This window comes from Fringilla coelebs (assembly GCF_963513975.1).
Source record: "Fringilla coelebs genome assembly, chromosome: 6".
NCBI lineage: Eukaryota > Metazoa > Chordata > Aves > Passeriformes > Fringillidae > Fringilla > Fringilla coelebs.
The window spans coordinates 37,588,819-37,611,975 of record NC_140034.1 but is presented as its reverse complement, the minus strand read 5'-3'; the positions used below and the strand labels follow the sequence as shown (position 1 = coordinate 37,611,975).

The 23,157-nt window shown below is 41.9% G+C and overlaps 1 protein-coding gene across 1 annotated transcript in view; it reads right to left on the bottom strand.

Annotated features, from left to right (window-relative positions):
* The window catches only part of LTK (leukocyte receptor tyrosine kinase), a gene marked incomplete at both ends in the record, with an annotated part of 88,776 nt that overhangs the window by 13,808 nt on the left and 51,811 nt on the right, over positions 1 to 23,157 (bottom strand). The window contains 13 exons of the mRNA XM_084207844.1: positions 369 to 521; positions 1,025 to 1,123; positions 1,622 to 1,804; positions 2,685 to 2,841; positions 3,378 to 3,509; positions 5,674 to 5,824; positions 6,357 to 6,534; positions 8,131 to 8,232; positions 12,946 to 13,040; positions 18,155 to 18,321; positions 19,971 to 20,071; positions 20,949 to 21,101; positions 21,980 to 22,114. Coding sequence (XP_084063970.1) covers positions 369 to 521; positions 1,025 to 1,123; positions 1,622 to 1,804; positions 2,685 to 2,841; positions 3,378 to 3,509; positions 5,674 to 5,824; positions 6,357 to 6,534; positions 8,131 to 8,232; positions 12,946 to 13,040; positions 18,155 to 18,321; positions 19,971 to 20,071; positions 20,949 to 21,101; positions 21,980 to 22,114 — 1,806 coding nt within the window. The remainder of the gene's footprint in view (positions 1 to 368; positions 522 to 1,024; positions 1,124 to 1,621; positions 1,805 to 2,684; positions 2,842 to 3,377; positions 3,510 to 5,673; positions 5,825 to 6,356; positions 6,535 to 8,130; positions 8,233 to 12,945; positions 13,041 to 18,154; positions 18,322 to 19,970; positions 20,072 to 20,948; positions 21,102 to 21,979; positions 22,115 to 23,157) is intronic.

The window sequence follows — 23,157 nt, the reverse complement described above, 5'->3', positions numbered from 1 at the left end:
TGGAAGGAAGCAATTTGTGGCTTAAATAACTCAGCAGTAGGTGGTACGTTATCCTGGAGAGGTATTTATGCTTAAATATCTGATACACTGAGCCCATTCAGGAAATTCACACCATGTCTCTTTACAGATATTTTGCCTCCTGCCTAGTCCAAATGTGAACATTGGAGATGGTGGCAGAGATGCAGCTTAGCATGTAAGCAAAGGTCAGCAGGAATTTTCAGTCCTATGATTGACTGGCATTTCTCACAACACCTTGTCCACTGGATCCACTAGCTGTAACTCGGGAATTGAACATGAAAAAAGCCAGAAGGAGATATGATATTAAGAATAGAGATGTTATCCAATGAGGCTAAAACTTCTTAACTTACCAGTGCAGGTGACATTGTCATTGGCCAGCACAGCCCCCATCTCACACTGGCACACTGGCAGGTTGGTGTCAGGGTCCCGCTTGCAGTTGTCTGAGTGGCAGTGGCTGCAGTTAAGATAGATCTGAACCTCCACCTCCCCGTGACTCTCCATGGCTGAACAAGGAATCAGACACAACAGGCGAGCTTAGTTCAGTTTTTCCTATCTTGCTCCAGTAAGGTAAAAAAGCCAACAGAACAAAACCCAGCAGGTACCTACAACTTCTCTCCTTCTCTGCAGGAGAGCAGATAGTCCAACACAGTGTGGACATGTCAGAAGCCTGATGGGGATCAGTAGGGAAGAAGATATTTGGTCCCTTAATCAAACAGAGAGGCCTTGAAGTGAATTGACCTGGAAAAGTCAGGGACTAAGGATGTGCGGTTGAACCTGATGACTGGTGTCTCTCCTGGTTTAGAGATTCAGAGAAAAAAGGTCCCAGAGCACTATGGAAATACTTAAAGAAATAACCACAGCTAAAGATCTGACCAGCAGTATGAAATAAGCTTTGATGAAATGAGCAGAAAACAAAGACAGGAGAAGAGGAAGGAGGAAAGAGGAAATAGAGAGGAAGGCGGAAAAAGGAGGAAGAAAAGAAATGAGAGTAAGAACCATATTGTACCTGCTAAGGGATGCAAGAAGATCTCTCCTATGGGGTTCACAAAAGAGATCCCATCCTGCCCACCAGCTGTGATATCATCACTATCAGAGGCATGTCCCCCTGGGGAGAGAAGAGTATGGCTAGCTGATCAGTGCTGTATGCTACAAAAACATATGATGTCTCCCATTATCACTTGGGGTCAACCTTCCAGTCATATTGGATAGTATAATGTCAAACCCTCACTTCACCCAGCCAGTACCAAGGCTAGTGAAGTGACTTCATCTAATGTAGGTTTCTCAGTTCAGCAAGGTAAAAATGCATTTGTTTCGAACAGAAAAAAGAAATGGAACATTTTCCATGGGTAACTTGGGAATGGGTGTAGGGGTGATTCATCACATCTTCCAAATATTAAATCACATAGGAACACTTTTATCCTTCATTTCCCCATTTATGGAGAGATGATGGAGAGCAGGGTGGGTTTCATACTGTTCAACTTGAAGTATCTGTACCTCACCTTCTGCAGTCGTGCACCTCTGCACTAAGAGCACTCTTCCTGACCTGCAGGTGCTCTGAAGGGCACAAAATTAGTCACCATGCCTATTGCCCCATCAGGCTTACCTCTGTACCCTCCACCTCCTCCCCCAGAAGTACAAGCTCCTCCTCCTCCACCAAAACCACCAGAGGTGGTCCACTGGAGCTTGGCTAGTGCCTGGGGACAAGCTTGACCTCCTTCTCCACCTTCCAGAAGGGACTTCCCAGCCTGAGGAAGCAGACTCTCGTCTTGCCAGCCACCACCTCCACCTTCAGTCAGAGTGTGAGAAAAGAAAACAAAAACAGGTTAGAGAAGCACAAGCAGAGATGCTTTGTAGAGAGACAGAGTCCTTATTAATTTCTTAAGTGCCTAGTTCAAGGTAAGCCTTTCTTTAAGTTTAAAAGAATATACAGACAAACTCCTTGCTGCCATGGGCAATAGCAAACAGGAATTCTAATGCATAGCCTGTGATATATGCAGCATGAACCAACACCTCAGCACAAATTTCTTGTGGTGTTAAGGAAATAAGGAGCCTACCACTCCCCTTCAGGATAAATGGTTAGGGCAGTCAGCCATGTAATATGTGGAGTTCCTCAGGTGAATAAAAATCAACTGAATTTTTACATCTCACTTTAGTGGCCTCTCTGTAAATAGGACAACCACCACATTTTTTTATCTCTTAGGAATGGATTCTAGGCACAGCCATCACAAGATTATAAATAAGGCTCCATTTCTGGTATAATTCTCATAATAGAATTGTTAGGGTTTATGGGGAGTAAAGGGAAAATGTCTTCTCTTCAAAGGCTGTTGTTACAGTGTGAAGGAGCAGGCTCCACCCCCCAAACATTGTTTTCCCCAGTTCAGTTCATAGAAGAGAGGAGTCCTCCTATGGAATGCCCTCTACTGGAGCCTCTACTGGAGTCCTCTTATGGAATGGCCTCTACTCATCAGCTGTCCTGTGCATTCTCTTTTTATCTGGTGACACAACATATAAGAAGATATCCCTTACAGACTACCAGCATATTTCTAAAAACTACTGCCACAGAAAAATTCCAAAAGACTGAAAAAGAAGCCCTTCACTTCATGCTTACAGGACAATGGGTGTATTCAGCCACCTGACTCACACCTTGTGTGGTTTTAGTGTCTCACCTGCTGCCCCAGTCCTCCCACTGACTCCAGGTACTGTGGTGCTGTTCTCAAATTGCTCCAGGGGTACATCATCCAGGGAGTTGTCCTGAGCCTTCAGGTAGGCTTTCCCTCCTCCTCCTGCTGCGATGAGCAAAGGTTCGAAAATCCCATCCTTCTGCTGGAAAACCCCCCATCAAACATCAGAAAAACTTCACATCCCTTGGATATGCCAACTCATACAAACTTATCAGAGATGATGAAAGCATCCCAAAGAGGAGTGGCCTAAGGTCAGGGCAATGCTGCTGCTTGTTTCATAGAATCATTACAAAAATATTTCTCATCATGTTCCTGAGTACAAAAGTAACTGTTTAACGGAATGTCAAGGTTTTGTGATTCATTTTTAAAGAGTGCTGCCAGTATTAAAGTGGGATCCTGGTGTAATTCCCACATCTGAGCTGTTAAGAACTGATGAACCAGTTCAGCTAGCCTAATGAAGGTGATAAATACAAACAAGTATATAAAAAGAGATGAACAACTAAAAAGACAAAAACCAAAGAGAGACAGAAAGAGGAGAGGGAGAAAGAGGCAGAAGAGAAAGATTCATTTTTCATAATCTTTTTTAAAATAACTGTTTATCATATCCCATGACTGACAGTGAGAGCTAGTTGCTCTGCTGGACACTGCTCAGGAAGGATGCAAAGAGGAAATACTTACTCTAAAGATGTAGGTTGCTCCTCCTCCACCCCCACCTCCTCCAGCCCATTCCTTCAGATCCCTTTTTTTTTTGTAATCTTCTTCAATGAGAGATGACTCCCCTAAGCAGATCTTCTGGGTTTCAGGATTGCCCTGAAAGGAGACAAGAAATGGAGTCAGATATCAGCAAATTCCTACTCTTGAGACTTGTCTGTGTATTTCAGTATAATAATGTGATAATACTTGTCATGCATATTAGACATATATAAACCATTATGTAGATTATCTTTGTAGAAAGTGACCTTTTCTACTAGGACTGACAGCTGAAGGATAGATCTGTCTGTAACTTCTGATTTGGAAACTCGTATTACACATGCAAATGAAAATAGAGATGCATACAGAAAAAAATGTAACAACTCATTGTTAATTTCACATTAATTAATTAATTAATTAATATTTTGCATATTTAGAACTTCTTATAACCAAAACATTTAAATATTTTGGATTATGGATTAATTCTGAGAACTTTCTTACTGACACATTTACTGTTTATTTCACAAGGAGATAAATGCATAAAGCAAAGGTGACCTACCCATAGTTGGGAATAATCTATTGATACATCCTAGAAGAATAATTTGGAGACACAGTTTCCTATTCCTGTACCAGTCTTGCTGCCTGTGTCTTCTCATTCATGCAGAATCACAGAATGGGGAAGGCTGAAAGTGACCGCTGGAGGTCATCTAGTCAGACCAACCTCCCTGCTCAAGCAAACTTCTCTGGGGCATGTTACTCAGGATTGTGTCCAGATGGTTTTTGACTATCTCCAGAGAAGGAGACTCTACAATCCCTCTGGGAAACCTGTTCCAGTTCTCAGTCACCCTCACAGCAAAGCTCTTCATCACATTCAGGTGGAACATGTTCCGTTTTCTGCCCATTGCATCTCATCCCAAGACTGAGACAGAGATTGATTGAAAATTGACAGAGGGAGAGCTCTTTCTCAATTCTGTTAGTGATGGTGCATGACCTTTCTTAGTTGGTGGAGCAATTTGTCTGGTTAATTTAAATAGGAGAACAAAAGATGGCAAGGTAGATAAAAAACAGGGAAAAGCAACTGGGGTAAATCTGAGGAGAGAGAATTAAGGTTTGGAGCTGCAGAACTTCTCCAGAGAAAGAAAAATAAACATTAGTCATCCAAAATACAGATTCATCATGACTTTCAAAGCCAAAGAAACTTGGGCTTTGGAAGTGGGAAAAATTAACTGCAATTTTTTCCAGTAGCACCTGCCAAAGGGAGATAGTGCTGGGTTGTAATTTGCAGTTTGGAGAACAAATGATGAAATGCAAGGGATTAATGGACAACTTTTCAGATTATGACCTAAGACTACAGAGTGCACTGAAAAGGGAACTGCAGATACACAAATGTATCTTTTATTTAAATAGATACGATTCTTTTACTATATTAAGTGAAGAAAGAGTGGGTTTGGAGTCTATTGGAGCATCTGGGTAAGACATCATCTCCATTGGGAAAGCAAATAAAAACTTCAAATGCCTACAGGAATAGTTTATGTATCCCCAAACACATCAGTTTGTGAGGAAAAAACAGCTTTGTTCCTTGGCAGGGATTAACAGCATCTTGGGAACAAGGCAGTATCAAAAACTGATGCTGAAAAGAGATAGCTTTTGAGCCTAAGTGACAAAATGACTTTCAGATCATTTGGTATAGCATTTTGAGGACACACACATAAGTGTTCATGTCACCAATTTCCATTTATCTTGAGTGATTTTTTTATCATCACAAACACCTAATTCAGAGGCCTCTGGAGTTAGTGGGAAGATTCTCACTGGTTTTGGTAGGCTTTGGACTCAGGTTTTAGTCTCTAAGCCTAGAGAGTATGTAACACAGTGCAGCCACAACACTGCTGGATGCTTTCATAAATAATAGTAAATTTTCTGAAAATCCTGGCAGACAGAAAAAACCCTGGACCGTGGAAAAACAAAAGAGGGAGCACATCACTTGCCTATGAGCTTCCTGCTTAAAATAAGCACAAGAGAACTGATGAAGAACTTATTTCAAACACCAGGAGCTTAAAGCAAAGTTTCTGTGAGTTTCATATTTATTTGTGCATTTTGGGATTGTTTTTCTTTTCAGTGTTCTTTATGTCTATTTTGAGACTCTTTCTAACTTCTTTTATTGGGTCTTTCCTGTCTCCTGATTGGATTTCATTTCTGGATTCTGGGATTTCTATCACCAAACCCCAAGCCACCCACTGAATAGTGTCTGCAAGGTCTCTGCCCATTTGTGCTTCACGGCCCTCACCCCAGGGCAGGCATCCTCCCCCTGCTGCCCCACTAAGATGTACAGCAGCTCATCTTTCTCCAGGTGGAAGGTGGCTGAGATGAAGACCCCGTGGGACCTCTTATTGTGGTTTTTGGCTCCCTTCCCCCCGGCTGCTCCATAGGCAGAAATCCTGCAAGACAAAGTAAATAAATGAAGAAACAGCTCTCACAATTCTCATCCCCAAAGTAAATCTATCTGCAAGATCTCCCAACCTTCACTTCCAAACAGACATTTCTCCAGAGCAGGCTCCCCTGCTGTAGCAGCTTGTGACTATTCTTTGTCTAAGTCCCATGTAGGTAGGCTGCACAAGAGTGGGTTTGGAGTCTATGCACAAGAGTACTGGAAACAGAGTCTGCAGGAACAAATAGCATGAGCTGGTATAGCCCACTCCAGAAGTCTAAGGCTACAGGACTGATATGATGGCAGCACTTCTACTTGTCTGCATGCCCACTCTCACTCCTCTTCTGATCTCTTCTAAATCTCTGCTCACCCTTCCATGCTACACAGTAGCTCAGATATATTCCCTTATACCTACCGCTCCTATTTCTTCACTGTCCCCTTCACCCACTCAGTACAGGTGGTCCCACACTCGTGCTTGTCAAAGCTCCACAAACAAAAAGCAGTTAGAGGTGGCTGCCCCCCCAGCACACACTGATCCTCACCTGTATCTGTTTGTGGCTGGCACTCTCCAGACTTGCACTCCCCGGAGCTTGCCCTCCTTCTCCACAGTCACTGACACGTTGCTGTTCTTGTAGGCACTGTCACACTGAGCTTGAGTTGGCCCATGGGGACCACTGGCACCGCATGTTGAAAACCACCACAGAACAACAGTTGTGTCCCCTGTGACAAAAACAGCAAGAGTTGAGTCAGACGTGAGCTTCCCTGCATTTTTCAGTATTTATGTTATACCCACTTTCTTCTAGTCATAGCACAACAACTGCTTTGTTATGGTTGCTTTTGCTTTTCTCCTCTCTCCCCCTATTTCCTGCACACCATTTGATAAATCTTTGGCTGAAGATAGACTTTATCAATTGGGTGCGAGGAGGAAAGGAAAAAGGAAGAGGGACTGAACTTTTAAGAAGGGGTTTATCCAAGTGTTTCACAGATGTGATCAAATTCCTCTTCTCAGTGCCAGTCAGAAACCAGAAGATGTTCAACTTTCCAAATGAGAACTAAACCATGTACACAGAGACAAGGGTTGAAAACATCTGTCATTTCAGCTAGTGACCATTTATGAAACACAGTGAAAATTTGAAGAGACTTGTCTTAGGCTTGCACAAGAAGCCTGTGACAGCAGAAAAAGCCAGAGAAAAGCCTCTTGCTATGATCTATAGGGACCCTTCTTCCCCAAGAAATTTCTATCCTGGTTCTCATTAAGCATTATTCTTTTGTTTCTACAACAATGCAGCAGATAAGGAGGTTTTCTATTTCACAAAGATTTTCTAAGACCCAAACAAATCCATTTTCTCCACTGAATTAGATGAGACCTAAGAATAAAACTTTTCAGTAAAGTATCGAAAAACTGTGTGATGCAGTTTGTGCACAGAATCCAGGGTCAAAAGTAGAACTGTTTAAGAGCCGAATAATTAAAACAGAGGTAAAATTTACAAACTTTTAAAAGAAAAATTCCTATCTTGTTGAAAGGAAAAGGCAAGCAAAACTATCCCCAGCAGACATCATCCTGTGAACATGCAGATGGATCAATGCAGTATGAGTTTCAGCTGCACTACAGCACTCCCCTGAGCTAATGGGAACAGACAGCAGTACAGATTGTCATATTTCAGGTGGACACAGCCTTCAGGAGCTGGGACAGTCACACACTGGTATTTGCTGGCAGCAAAACAGCCTCAAGAAAACCCCTCATCCTGACCTTCTCCTTTAGACAGCTCTTCTCATCCACACAATTATTATCTGTCCTCCAGAGTGGCAATCTCTACCACTACCCGTAAATTTGTCCCCAGTGTTCTCTTTTTCTCCTACTTTTTCACCCAATTTTTGTTTCTGTGGATTTCATCATCCTTACTTACTTCTCCCTGAATTTTCACCTTTACACCACTTTTCCACACTCATTTTATTCAGCTTCAGTGCTTAGCACTCTTTCTAATTCCAACCTTCTGTACAGGTCTATGCCTTTTGTTCCTAAGCTGCCTTTCCATGCACTCCAAATCTGAGTCATGCAGCTTCTGGTTTCACTTGAAGAGATTCTGCTTTTCTTTAAAGAGAACCTGCCATTTCAGGGCTGGTGAGCTGGGCCTCAGCAAACTGCTTGCCTATAACCAAACCTGGAGAGAGACTACCAGACAGTCTCCACATCTTAGCATCTTTGAATTATATATAATTGCTTCACTGCTCTAGGCAGGCAGATCACACACAGGAGACAGGAAGGGAGCCACCTCTTAAAACCAAGAGACAGGTTTTCAGTACTGAATCATGTACCTGGGAGGGAGGGCTCTTCCAGGGGGTTCAGAAGATGTTCATCCAGGATACTGATCTCACGTGGGTACTGGCGCTTCCCACCAAAATGATTCGATTGTCTTCCTGTAATAGTTTGTAGAACAGAGAAAGAGGTGGGAGGATGGTAGAAAAGAGCGATGGAAAATTTAAAGATTACATTAATTAATTAAATACAACTGTATGGTTAAGATAAGTAAATATTACCTTGGGTAGAAAAGGTCTTTTGAACAATCATAATTTTGTATTACTCTTTTGAGCCTATGTCTTAGGTAAGATACTCGTATCTGTGCTGAAGGCAGTGGGTCTTCACATGAACACAGACCCTCCATATTATCCCATGCAGGATAAGCTCCTTGGTCTGCAATTTCCCATAGCTGTGGTTACAGGAGATTTTAGGGAAAATGTAGTGTGGGAGAACAGATACCAGGTACTGATGTTCTGCTGGTCAAACAGGCAGGTGACAATTCTGGACAGTCACATGACTGGAGGTGTAAAAGTGGTAACAAAAATCATTGTGTTTGGTTCTGAATAGTGTTATAGCAAGTAACCCAGCTTAACAGATCACTCTCACTTCAGCAACCAACTCTGAGCACCTGAGAGCTCACTTAGAGAAAAAATAACTAAATAAAATTACATGCCCCACTAACATACACAGTTAAGTAACAGAAACATACCCTTGTCACAAATTGTCAATCTTTGGACAAACCTTTTTGAAAATCACAGAGCAAAACCACACACTTCTGACCACTGAGATAGGCCTTTGAAAACCAGCTCTTTCTCAGAGAGGAGGAATTTCAAATCAATTGCTGATCCAAATCATCTGAATGCATTGAGAACACCACAACGTCAGTGCTGCCTTATAGCAGGAAAAAGTAATAATGAACCCTTGCCTCATAATCTGCAAGCATCCTGTTTCAATAGTTAAATTATCCATTTTTATGCAGATCTTTGATTGGAAAATCTCTTAAGAAAAAAGGCAGGTTCCTTTCCATTTTGTGAGCCCTCAGTTAATTTAATACTGAACATTTTTCATCAGTGGAAAAGCATTACAAATATTTCAATTTGTTCCAGTTGTGAGAATCTAACAGCTGTCTGATGCTCTACTGAAAAGAGACTCACTCAGTTCCAGATGGATAATTATCTCTACCACAAAGCCACTGCTCTAAATAGCAATAATTAACACCCTTGTTAGCTGTGTCAGAAAGGCCAAATAACTAATTGAAGCATGGAGACCTTGCTGAGCTTTTACTCCTGAGAATATTCCCCCCAGGTCTGACTGAAAGCACATTGATGCATGCAAACAAAAGAAAGCTTTGTACTGACACACTCTGCCCGTACTGAGAGGGAGAACTTCAATGGATGAAGTTGTCAAGACAGTGAAAAATGAAATTAACCCAAAACAAAGAAATTAATCAAATGCAAGGAGGAAAATAGAATGAAAAATACAATGCATGGCCAGAAAAGATGCTCCCCAAGGCCTGCACTGAATTACAAATTCCAAAGGTCACAACAGTTTCAGATACTTAGTGATGTACCAGAAGTCTGGTTATGTTTGCCAGAGCAAAGGAATGTAAATCACTCTCTGAAACAGAGAGCTGATCTTTGTGTCTGCATGGATTTTTTTGTGGCATCCCAATGAGTATCCTAAGGCAATGCCTCATTTCCAAACAAACAGTCTTTCCTCCTTTTCCAAACAGTCTCAAACCCTTGCTCTCCAGAAGAAACTTTGTCTCCTCCGTGCTAAGCAGCAGATCAGCTGCACCCAGGCTGAGCATCGCCCTGTCCACACCAGCTGTTAACGCTTTAAAGGCTGATGTTTTATGCACTGTCAGACACAAACTTATAAGGTGGCATTTTCTACAAACCTAGTGTAGCGTGGGACCCAGGGGCTGGTGCTTCAGTCTATTTAGTTTCCATTTTCTCTTCTAACAGCCAACATGTTGACAGTAGAGTGAATGGAAGGGAATAAGAATTAATTCATATATTAAGGTGTATCTATATAAAAAAATGCAAAAAGCAAAGACTTCCTCTCTCCAGGTGTTAGCTAACACTGATTTCCCCATTGAAATTAATCAGAAGGAAGTGTAAAGGAGACAGAGACATCTTCTGCAAGCAGAGAGCTAAAGTAATTCACTCATTCACTGCTTCAATATCTCTGTGACTGTAGCAAAAATGGAGATAGCAATCTGGTGGCTGAGATTAATCAGAGTAAGATGCCTCAAAGGATCCTCAAGGTGAATGGTCTCCTCAGAGATCCCACCTCACTAATGATGATTTCAGTACTTCTGAAAATCAGACTTTGCTGGATCAAGGACTCTAAAATCAAAAAGTAGAGGTAATCTGTACAAAAGGTCTCTTTGGACAGTCTCGCCATTTATGAAGCAATCTTCTGCGAAATCAAAAATGATACACAGACTGAAATTTGTAGGCCAGGGCAGTAGAGTTTGATAGACCACAGACCTGTGATCTTAATTGGAACAATACAATGCTTAGAGCACCAAAAGATAATAGTAAAGGCAGTGAGAAAGGCAACTCGACTATCAGCATTCTATCTGCTGTGCTAGTCCACATTTTCATGTTAAAACACTACAAATTCAGACCTCTTTCTATATAAGCTCTATTTCACTGAAACTATGAAGTATCTTTATGCCTGTCTGCCTGAAGTTCTCACAGTGAACCAGACATGCCATCCAGTCTGTGACACTGTCTTACACAAGATGATTGTATAAGCCAAAATGTAGTTTCACCTCATCCTTTCCACAGGGAAAAACATCTGTCAATGCCCAGGAGCTGCCATCCAAAGAATGGTCTGTTTGGGTTTTGTCCTTATTGATGTCTCTTGAGCTGCCCTCACTACTCAGTTGCTCACTTAAATCTTACTGAACCTTTCCTCTCAGTTTCAAGGTCTGTGGAAAACCTCACCTTCTTCCTCATCTTGCATACAAAAACAATGCTTTCATTCAGCACTGGGTTTTGTAGAGAGTTGAACTACAAGATTGAAATAGATGAAGAAAATAATATTTACATCCTAGCAAGCAGCAAATCCTTCCTTCCTGCCATACATCCTTCCTGTTGCCCTCATGAAAAGAATTCACTACTTGGATTTTAATTGGCTCTGTCTCTGACATCTGAAACCTGTCCTTGCCAGGGAGAAATAATTTCATTACTGAAAACACAGCAGAGCTGCTGGGCTTCTCTGTAACCTAACTGAATTAAAGTCATGAGAAGACAAATACAAGGGGGCTGCTCTCAGAGGCGAGAAGACGTCAATTTGCAAAGAGGATTCAAGGAACAGGGGCAAGTGCAAGGTTCCGAGAAATGTTTCCTTTGTGCTGTGTTTCTTCTGCATGACTCACACATCTCTGGGTCGTGCCTTCAGATGGGGTAAGTTCAGTTGCTCCTGGACATCAATGCAATTCATCCCAATTGAAAATAAGGAGTAGCCTGGGTGGTCTAATGGACAAGCTCTGATAACATTGCTGCAGGGGCATTTACAGCCCACCTGTTTGCCAAAGGATGAATGTCTACATCACTCCCAGCAAAACGTCTGTGGGTAAACTGGAGGTTCTATCTGAGAGCAGTAAACTCCAGCAGCTGGGTGCACATCAGCTGGCCCAAGTGCATCTGGAGTCACTCCCTTCAGTTTCTCAAGATTCCAAAACTAACTGTTAGCATGGAGGTTGGGAGAGAGTATTGTAAAGGGCTTGAGTGAAAAAATGAAATTACCATAAAGGATCAGCTTTTCCTCTTAATTTCAAGTGAAACTGTACATACTAGGCATTTTATGGAAGAGTGGTTTCAGTGCCCACAGAACAAAGGGACAGAGAACAGGATACTGAACCAGAAAAAGATGGGAAGGAATAGTGGCTTCTGTTGATGAGCTTTTAACACATCTATTTTGACATAAGCCTTCCCACATGTTATGTTAGGCTACAGCTAGCCACTGCAGGGACATGCTCTGACCCTAAATGCTGACATATTGAATGTGGTGACACGTAGAGTGGCACAGAATCACCAATCCACATTTTGTCTGCAACAGAATTCACCATTCAAGTTCCTTTGCAACTGATCTTTTTTTTTTTGCAGGGACAAAAGAAGGCAGTTTCTAATATTTGCAAGTAGTTCAAGTACCTAAATTCTTCCCCTTGTCTCCTAAGAAAATCCACTTCAGCTCCTGCTAACATGTTTCAAAAGGTAGCATTGGTTCCATTTTTCTCTGGAATAGTTGCCAGTCACATTCCCAGTAATGAAGCAAAGGAAAGCTGTTATCTATCTGGCAGTGAGAGCTAACGTACCTCCTTATAGACTAAAACAAACTAGGAGTAATCTAAATTTTATTGTCAGAGAGTCAATTTACTCCTTTATTTTCTTCCTTTTCTGCACAAAAATATGGTGACTTTTGCCTTTGACTTCAACAAATTTGTTTCAGGTATCAATTACCAGGGTGCATAGATCAACAGAGACTGTGGAAAAAGAGTGTGATGTAATCCTTCCATTTAGGGCTAAGGAATATGTTTAGTGTTTCTTGCCAAGACACACAGACAGGTCTCAGCTATGTGATACAGGATATCCCAGATGAGAGAAAAAAGAAAGAGCACTGGGAGACTCTGACACGGAATAAAATTGCCTCTATTTGCAATCTTCAGTAGGTCTGAGATAAAATGGCATTGTGCTGACAAAGCTGACACAAATGATCCATTTAACTCCGCGGGGAGAACAGCACATGTATCCTGGACCTGTGGGATGCTGATTACACTACCTAAATTTTGAGGGGATTCTGCAACATTTGTGGCTCACCGTCAGTGAAGCAGTCCAGGCCAAATGTAATGTTGTCAATAGCAATGTCAGCTTGAGAATTCCAGCCCCAGGTTGCCAGGAGTTCCAGTTGAAACCTTTGCAATAAGACAGACGTTTTAGAGAAGACTGAAAAAGGACTAAGAGAAAAACAAAACAAACAAACAAACAAACAACCTCCCTAAAAATACAGTGTTCCCTTATGATGGAAAAAACATCATTGCTATTTAGAATTTTTCCTCCAGACAAGTCCAGCTGAGCAGCCAAAAGGGCTTGCTCTAAGTCTTAGACACATATGAACCCCTTGTAAGCACCACAACATTCATACAAATTCTTATTTAATGGGGAACAAGAATGAGAGCCCTGCTTCCCCTGCTATCTGCACATACATACAAGCAACTGGCCCCCACTAATTTTTATACACAAACAATCATCCATATTCAATTACCAGAAACAGTCAGGAAATTAGACTGGGGAAAAAAAATATCTCCTTATTTCCACTCCCAATGAGATAGAGTACACACTGAGCAGAATATCCAAATGTCTTGGGCATGATCCTCAGCCAGTGTAACTCAGAAGGTGACATGAGTTTATTTCAGAAGGGTAGGACATTATAAATTTCAGCCATAATTCCTTGAAGATTTAGCTCCCTGGGCTGTCTCACCTTTTCCACTATGACCAGGTGTTCCTTATCTAGAAGTTCTGTCATGTCCATGTGTATTGCTACCTTCTGAACTCACAAGGAAGAAAGAAAATGAGCTGAAGGATCTCCTTCTAATGGATAGGACTGAATTGTTTTTCATTACATTTCAGAAATAAACAGATGTCTGATGTCCAGTCCATTTAGAGCTTATAAAAAGCATATGGGCAGGACCTCTATTGCTGTTTCTGGTAAAGCTCAATGATGATTTATGAGAGATCAAGCACTGACCTGCCTAACGCATTAATCATTCAGCCTAGAAACACACTTGTCCCAAATTAGTGGCAATAAAATGTGTGTGTGCATTCCACCCACCAACCAAATGTTGGTTGATATCCGCAGTTACTTGCATGGCTGCATAAAAATCTTTAGGGATAAACTGCTTTTACCCCAAGTCAAGAATGACGCCTTGAGCTTAAATGAAAGCATCCACACCTTCAGGATCTGAGCACTCTGGGAGTAAGTGCAGAAAATGTAAATTAAGGGTCTCTTGAATGACCTCTTAGCTGTGGTGTGAGTGGGTGAATTTTTCATTAGATTCCCTTCCTACAAAAACCCTCCTCTTCAATAGGAGGCTTAGCAAGAGCATTTTCAAACCTCGTATGTAAGTCCACTGACAAATGACAATAATTCCCCCATTTATCTGATGGAAGAGAGACAGAGCACCCTGAGTCCTGAGTCCAGAACCAGAATGCTTGTACGACCCACAGGCATAGACACAGCACCACATCCTACCCCTTACTTAAGGCACTCATATGGCAGCATACCCTTGGTCAGGTCAGTCTGCTTTGTCTGGTCCATGGAGACAGAGCAGACAAGGGTCCCTGGCACTGCACTACAAGGTAGGTTTCTGCTCCACAAAGGGGAGCAGACCAGTACAAGAGGGACCTTGAGGAATGACACCCTCCCCCTCCCCAGTGCATGAGAATTGACATTTCATTACTTCTAGGCTCTGTATGTCTCCCCTTCCTCTTCAGAAAAAGGGGAGGAATTTGTCTTTTGAACTCAGTGCTGTCTTAGCCTGAGGGGTTTCCAGTGTTCCTGTTCATTTATCTCATTTTGCTGACTCCAACAAATTACGTTCTCCAGCTCTCTGTTGTCTGGTCTTCTACCGTTTTGGTTTTCTTCTGATAGCATTATTTCTCCCTGTGTGTGTGAACCAAGTAAGTGAATTTGCCAGCCAATCACCAGAAGCAGTTTTTCAAAGTAGCTAGATGCCCAGCTGGGAGGCTGATCAGCAAACTGTGTCTTCCTTCTCTCCTGAGAAATAAATTCATTGGACGAAGGTGTTGCTAAAAACTACCTAAACAGAGCCTTTGTGTCCTTCTTTTTCTTTTTGTTAAGGTTTCTCTACTTCTGGCCCCATGAAACAGCTCATGGCCTGCAACTTGTTATGTCTAAATTCATGCCTACTCTTCTCCCTGCGTGGTCTGTGCTTACCCACTTTACTACTGCCTACCATCCCCTTAAGGAACCAGAGGAAAGTGCAGCACCTTCCTATGGCAAGAGAAAGACAAGAGTTTCCCAAAGATTTGGGATACAGAAAAGTAGCATGCCAGCTCAAAATCTGCACTAAAAACTAACCTAAGCACAGCATTGCTAGAGCTTGTATTACCAAGAAAAGCTGATAACACCCATAAATACACAGAATCGTCATTCATGAAGTTTTATACCAAACTGTAGTAAAATTGTCCAGCAATGTTTATTGCACACCTCTGTTTGCAATTGTTTTCAACTTCACTAACATTAAAGTGATTTAGGGTGAACTTTTCTATTTTGGGTGACTTGGTATGGCTTTTCTAGCAGTCAAAACATTTTGTGAGTGCTGAGGATGAGGCAACACAGGGATTCATGATTCTGATCATGCACAAAAGTGCTGGCAACTTTTTAAGCACTCTGTGCTACTATTGGAAGTGGGATCTGAAATTTGGGAGGAAGAGAGTCACATGGCAGACGTGGTTTTTTTCACATGAATGAGAATCAATTAAAATTTTAAGAAAATATCCTTGAATTTTTTAAATCAGTGACATTTACATGCCTGGTATTTTTTTTTTTAATCCTGCAGTTTCCTCTTCCCTGGATATCTGAAATTCTCAGGAAAAATGGTACTTTCCACAGAGTGCTGTTATGACCCATGTCAGATCCTGCTTCAGCTACATGAGGTGAGAACTACCCTTCCAAATTAATGGATAAACATTTTCTTCACCAGCCTTTCTTTCTGTTGCTGATTCTCGCCAAACAGGAGGAAAAAAAAAAAAAAAGCTGCCTGAACTGAATCCAGAGTTAACAAGGTGTTATCCTGGAGGGAGGCTGGGAACTCACTGGGAATTTTACAGCAGAGGGGCTTGGACTTGGTGTGCAGGGGATTTGGGCCCAAGATCTACAGAGAGAATTAAATAGCCAGTCAAACAGGAGTACTGGGAATAAACCTTTACTGTAGGTCTGGGAGTATTGAAATGAAAGCACACAAGAGATAGCTAGGAGAAGGGAAGTGCAGGGAAGGGATTCAGACTTCATAACAGAAAAAACCACAAAACTAAACAACACACAGAGACGGCAGCTGCTAGAAGAGAGATGGAAACAAGAAGCAGGGAGGAGTACAGAAAGGAAATTACAACCAGAGGCATGAGATAGATGAAATGGTTTCCCAAATGGGAGGCTGAAGCAAAATAAAGAGAGACCAAGTATATGAAAACAAGGAAGAAAGGTAACAAGTGCCCACAGTAGCAGATAAGAGAGGACAGAAGGAGTAGAGCATGGAAACAAGACAAGGGCTGGGATGGAGGCCATGTCCTGGGAGCACAAAGACCAGGGTTTCCTTCCTTGGGGAAATAGCTTCAGCGCCTTCTGGCAAAGTGTGTGCTTGTTCTGTGTCTGTTATAGATCAGTGTATCAAATGGCAACTTATTACTTCTGTCAGTCACCTGGCTATCACAGCTGGTGGAGATTTGCCTTCTGGACTGAATAGTTCCAGTTCCATCCTTACTCACAATGATCATCACTGTTATGCCACTCAGTTTTAAATCAAAATGTCATACAGAAAGGTTGCATGAAGTAAAACAAGACAGAACTACTTGAAACAGACCGTAATAATTAATGCATGCACGACCTAACTACATCTTTCATTTTGCCTAAGTGCTCAACTTTTTCCGACATTACAGTATTTGAACATCAATTTGTTTCACATGCCATTCTGGCTGGTGCTCAAAAAAAGTGTCTTGCTGTCCATTCCCTTCTGCCATGTAAGATCCATTTTGCTTCATAATTAAGGGCCAATAGAGAAATTGGAGGCTTCAGGAACCAGGCATAAGGGACTATATATCAGAGGAGGCAGAGGGTCTTAAATATCTCTGAAGAGCCCCTTGGTCTCTGCTGCAGACAAGTCCACAGTAGAGTGTTCAGAGAAAAGAGCTATTCTGCACTAATTCGCTGGCCATACTTTACATATGCATAACTAAACAGATGCTAATCCACAGGGCTTCAGATTGTGTCAGACAAGAATTTTAAACGCAGTGCTAGCAGGCAGACCAATCCTACCCTAAAGGAGTCCTTCATGGCAAAGGTGTGTATGGTGAGCACCTGATAATACTGAGACCAAAGGTAATCAGGAAATTAAACTAAAAAGAGGGTAGAGCAACATTTATAATATTCACTGTATAGACCTGGAAGGGTTTATTTCTTAAGTTTCATGTGTAACAGGCCTTCCTCAGGAATTTGGGAAAAAAAACCAAAAACATCAAAAACAGACTGGAGAAAGTGGGAACAAAAAAGCTTACATTGTGCAAAACAACCAGCTACCAACATCAGCTACATGGCTTCAGACTGAGTAACACTAGGTGAGGAAGAAGAAATGCCTGAATAAAATTTTATTACATTGAAATTCTTTAAATCTTCAATATTTCACTTCATCTGAAAACCAGTGTTGCATTTGTATTTCTACATCTAAATCCATGAAAACTTTAGTGTAAATCTCATTTGGGCAACAGCCTTTTTCTGAAATCGTTGCATCAGTAATGTGGCAATGAAGGATTTCCAGCTGCCCAGGCTGTACTGATATAGATTCTAAACTGGACAGCTCTATTGGCTGAACTGTGGAATTACCATCCCTTTGATGAGGTAAGAAACACTCATGTGAATGTTTTTTACTGTGGGAGTATGAAGTGCAGCTATTCTAATGCAGCTGTTTCCCTGCTGGGAGCACTTTGCCCCTGTGAGTACACTGGCTTGCTCAGATTGCTAAAAGGTTTTTAGTACAGATGCTTGCTGTTCCCAAAACCTAAGTACTGTTTGAGGCTGCACAGAAGTGCAGTCACATGGTGTGGGCTTGCGTTGAGCTAAGCCGTGCATGTGCACAAAGATAGGCACTTATGGCAGAATACTTCCTGAGCAAGCAGAGTCACTTAAAAAGAGCCCTGAAAGAAGGCAGGAATGAAAGTGACACTTCACAAGAAGACAGCAACAATTCACTAAATCTATAGGGATAACCCTGGCTGCTGACAGTGGAGCTCTTACCGGTTCTGAAGCACTGGCATTGGTAAGGTGATGAGAAACCAGTGGTCGCTCCAGCTCCCTGCCCTTTCCCACATTGGCAAGGTGATTGAAGCTCCCTTTAACTCTTCCCGGAGAGAGAAGGAGACTGTACCATTGTAGCTTCCAAAAACATGCACTGAAAATTGAATCTGTAACAGAGGAAGAAAAAGAAAAGAATGGTAATCTGTGACCGAAGGGAAAGGTAGTCACTTCTCCCCTCCTTGGGAATTTGAGACACCAAACCTCCAAGTCTGGGACAAATTCTTTCATGACAGAAATCACTAAGCCCCCACTCACTGACTGTATTTGACTCAGCACCGTTACTAGCACAGAATTTTCTCAGGGAAGACCCAAACTAACACTCCTGTTGGGCTGCTGTTCTTCAACCACTGATGACAATATCCACGGCCTCTGACACCATCTGGGTGAGAGGACTGGTTTCCTTGTTATTGCCTTCTCTGAGGGGAGAGCTGTCCTGCCTTCTCTGAGGGGAGAGCTGTCCTGCCCTGAATACCTTTAAAACAAGAGCTGTCTCTAGAGGCAGGAAACCTCAGTCCACCTCCCTGCTCCAATTCATAGGCACCACCTGAATTGTAGCACCCCTAAGACAAATGAACAACAAAACCAGCAGGCCAAAGAATATTTTGAAGCAGGACTTGTTCCTCTTTCTTTGGAGCAACCACTTCCAGTTTGCCACAGAGCAAGAGAAAGTTGCCATTTCTACCATTGCTGTGAATACTCAGCTGTCCTTAACGTTACAGAGAGCTCCAGTACTGGCAGGAAAGGGAGCACACACGTGTTCTGCAAAGAACAACCACAGAAGTTCCTTGATCCTGCAATGTAGCCTCAAATCCTTGCCAGTGGAGGAAACAATGGATCCAGATCTCCAGTGGCTTCTGCACAATAACCAACAGCTACTGCTTCTCCTCTCCAATCTCCAATTGGAGATAGGTTTTGTGAACCTATCTCCAATCACATTTTATTTTGTTGTTTATGTTGTACCCAGCATATTTTACCCGGATTTACAAATAAATATAAATGCCAAAGTTACATTTCTGGCACCTGCACCATATTTATTTTCCCAGTTCTAATTAGGAGGCATCAAAGCTTTCTCTTTTTCCGCTAGCAAGACTGGACTCCAGCTCAAACTTGCAGCTTAATTTTCCTAAGTGTTATGACTATAATATTATTTAATATTTTGAACTTCAGCATCTCAGAGCTGCAAGGCAAGTTCTGTGATTTTATCAAGGCCAGGTTGCATTAACTTTATGAAATTCCTGAAGAGTGTGATCAGAAGTTTATTATATTCATCTATTTCTGGAAAATCTAATGCATTCTAACTTCACATTCCTGTTCTCAGTGAAACTATCAAGTTTATTAACTCCTGCACAAGTATTGCAGAATTTATGAAGAAAAATCTCAGCAGCAGATGTACTAAAAGGCTCAATGGCCCAGCCAGACAGTTCCCTTTTCTACAAACACTGGCTGCCCCGCACAATTTAGCTGTTGGCACCTCTCAGAGTTACCTCTCAGTAACTCTTCCTTGGTGGTACAGTCAGGCTGGGGAGTTTTCCACAAGGAGTAACTGATATGGGGCTTCTGCTTTCACTTACTGGGGTTGCACCTCACATCTCCTTTCCAGTTCCGAACAAGTGGCCAGCTAGGCAGTACAGCCAGCTCTTCTGCTTTCCAGCATTGTGTAGAGTGTGCAGAGGGACAGGAGAACTGGCTAATTATGCAAATAGTGCCTACAGTCTGATGATTTACTCCACAAAAGTGCTAAGACAGAGTGACTTACCTGGTAGTCTTCAGTGGCAAGGCTGGCTGGCAAGCTGGTACTGCAAGCCTTAGCCATACCACTTGTCTGAGTGCTGTCTGCTCGCAGGTAGAGGAAGTGTCCTGTGAACACAAAAGTGAAAAAGACAAAATGATCTCTTGGCTTTTTGTGTAATCAATTGAAGCAATTTAACATTATTAATGTTTCTGTAGGTATGTAAGCATATGTAGGTGTAAGCAGGGCTTGAGAGGTGAGGTTGTAGTAAGCACTCTGGTAGATTTCAGCAGCACAAAAGTCAACATCCCAATCCCCTTATTGGAATGTGAGTGGATAAACCTCAGATACCACTCAAGAGAGGCACACACCAACCCACACTCCTAATTCCTACACCATTAGTATCAATGACTCTTGCTGAGTTAAACACTGGGCTGGAAGAGTTTGTTTGCAGTCTTTGTTACCAGGGAGAGCTTACACAACCTCTCAGGAGACAAACAGGACACTTGTATGGAAACCCTTCATTTTGGCAGGGAACTGTGAGGGAAGACTCATGTGCTAACACTTCTGACTTTCAGCCTGAACAGGTGAGGGTCTGGCCTCCCCCCTTCTTATTTAGCAAGTTGACAGCTCTGCAGTTCTGTTGGGCAATTTTTATCGTGTGATAGAGCAGTTACATAGCTGCTGAAGTACTCAGCAACTTCACAGCTCATAAGAGGAAGGAGGAGGGAAGAATATGCTTTATACAATTTTTTAAGGGTGAAAGAGAATCCTTGTCTCTGAGAGTTTTGTGTTAACTTTTTTGCAGAACTTGTTTAATATAAAGTTTTGAGTAATGTTCAAAAGTCAATTTTAGCTACATTTGAAGTTGTTACAGATAATACTGATGCTGAAGTTCATTTGGCAATGATGTCAAAATTTTTCAACCAATTTGAATAAACTTAAGTTCAGGATTATGGTGTACATGCATGCAGAGAGTGGGAGAGAGAACAGTGAAGAACCTACCACCAGTGACTTGCAAAGTAGACCCTACAAATGAGTCCTCTTGAATCATTTCAGAAAAGCCCCGAATAGACCAAGGAGATGCTGCAGTTTCATTCAGTGTCCAGCCACACAGACCTTCTTCAAATGAGCAATGTGAACCCTCTGGGAGACTGTCTACAATTGAGAACAAGAAAAAGTAGAAAAATAGGAACAACTTGATTATGAAAGAACACAAACAAAAACAAAAGTGAAAATCCATTGTTGTTTTCCAAGTTATCCAGCCTATGCTACACTATCAAAATAGGTCTCATTTGTTGATTTCCAGTGTCATCATTAGAAAGCCAACACTTTGCTTCTGTAAACATTTGAGACTTTTTTGTGCTGTCCTGCTATAAATTCTGGGCAAAGCTGCAGCCCCTGTAACCTCAGGAATGGCAAATCACAGTCACACATGTAAAGGTCTTGCTACATATGAAATTGCAGGCATCACAAAGTTTTGTGTCCACGTAAAGGAAGGCAAATCAACCAATTATTTTAAATCACCACTGTACTTGCTAAAGCTAAAATTGCTTTTTAGCACCTCATATACTGTTAGGAGATTTTTCTGTCCTGATGTGCAACTCCAGAACTGGGATCTTGGAAGGACAGATTTATGATACTGTAGGTAACTAAGCGTGGAAAGATGATTAATACCTTTCCCTGAAGGGAAGGCTTAGATCTTGGGTCCAGAAGGAAATTCTCACCCAGTTGCAGACATGTAAATGAGGTTTTGCCTTTCTCTGAAGTAGCAGTAACTGTGAAGGGAAGGTCATTGAGCTCCTTACTGCAATACTTAAGAAACCAAACCAATATAAAAAAAATCCATTTTGTTCTATACAGGGTGAATTTTCAAAGAGAATTTGGTATCCAATTAATGTAAATGGGACAAATTAATTCAGGAGGTGAAATACTGAATTAATCTAAAGATGGAATCAATTTAACTTATTTTGTATTCTAAATTATTTCTTCTAATGGAATGAAGGTTCCCATGAAATGCCATGCCACATACTCACCACACCTCCCTCCTTCCTCTTTGGTAGGGCAATCACTGATGAACTCACAGACCTGCAGGTGGCTGACACAGCCTCCATGAAAGCAGGGGAAGGTTGAGCCTTTGTCATATACAAAAAGGTCTTGATTTTCTTTATCTAATGGGAAAAAAAAAAAGATAACTAAATCCAGAGACAAGTTTACAGAATGTGTATGACCCTCGGTGTGTATTAGTTTTCACACGTAGGACCTTGGCCTTTGTATGATAAATCTCTGCTATTTTCATGTAGGTTTCTATCCAGCGTGAGATTCCTGGACCAAATTTCTTGCCCTTCTCTTTCTGATGTACTGCTTTTGCTGTGTTTGTTCTATTTTTAGATAATTTGGGGTTTTTTTTAATCAAGGGCCTTGCAGTTTCCTACTGTGATGTGCTCCTCAGTTCTGCACACATGACTGCGCACCTGCCAGGCAGCTGTGACAATGCTGCATGGCACCCTGCTGCTGGAGGCAGGGACAACCACTTATCTCCAGCCCTGATAGACACATTGCTATGCCCTGTTGAGGCTCAAGTTTAACCAGTACTTGGGCTGCTGACTCATTTCTGTGCCCGCTTCCAGCTGTGGCATCCAGCCCATGAAGTAGCTGCTTCCCCAGCAAGCTGGCTTGCTGTACACAAATTTTATTCATGCACCCTAACTAGCCTAGTCAGTTCTAGTCTGGAAGCGTTTGACTGACTTCACCAGTACCCATCAGCCAGGCTGAACATGATTTTTAAGTCTGATATTTCCCAAAAGCATAACTCTTAATGCACCCAGCCTGTCCTGTGGATGCATATGTGCCTGGGCATGTTATGGCCTGCTGCCCTTTAGCAGAGCTCCGCACAGAAGTTACATTGGCACCACTACTGCTCTGGAAAAAATGTAAAAGTTAGGGAACCAATTGCAGGAGAAAGAGAAAAGAACACCTCTGCAGCAGTCCCAGTATACACTCTCAAATAATAAACTTTCATGACACTGTTTGGTGCCAGATACATGCACCAGGTTATTTAGAGACTGAGCGCACAGTACTTCAGGCTGTATGCATCCCCTCAAAACTCTAGGACTGTCAAAAAAAATTACATTAAAAATATAGCATGTTAAATTAAAAGAATAATGACTAGAATTAAATCTCTAATATGATCAAAACCATGCTCACAATAGTG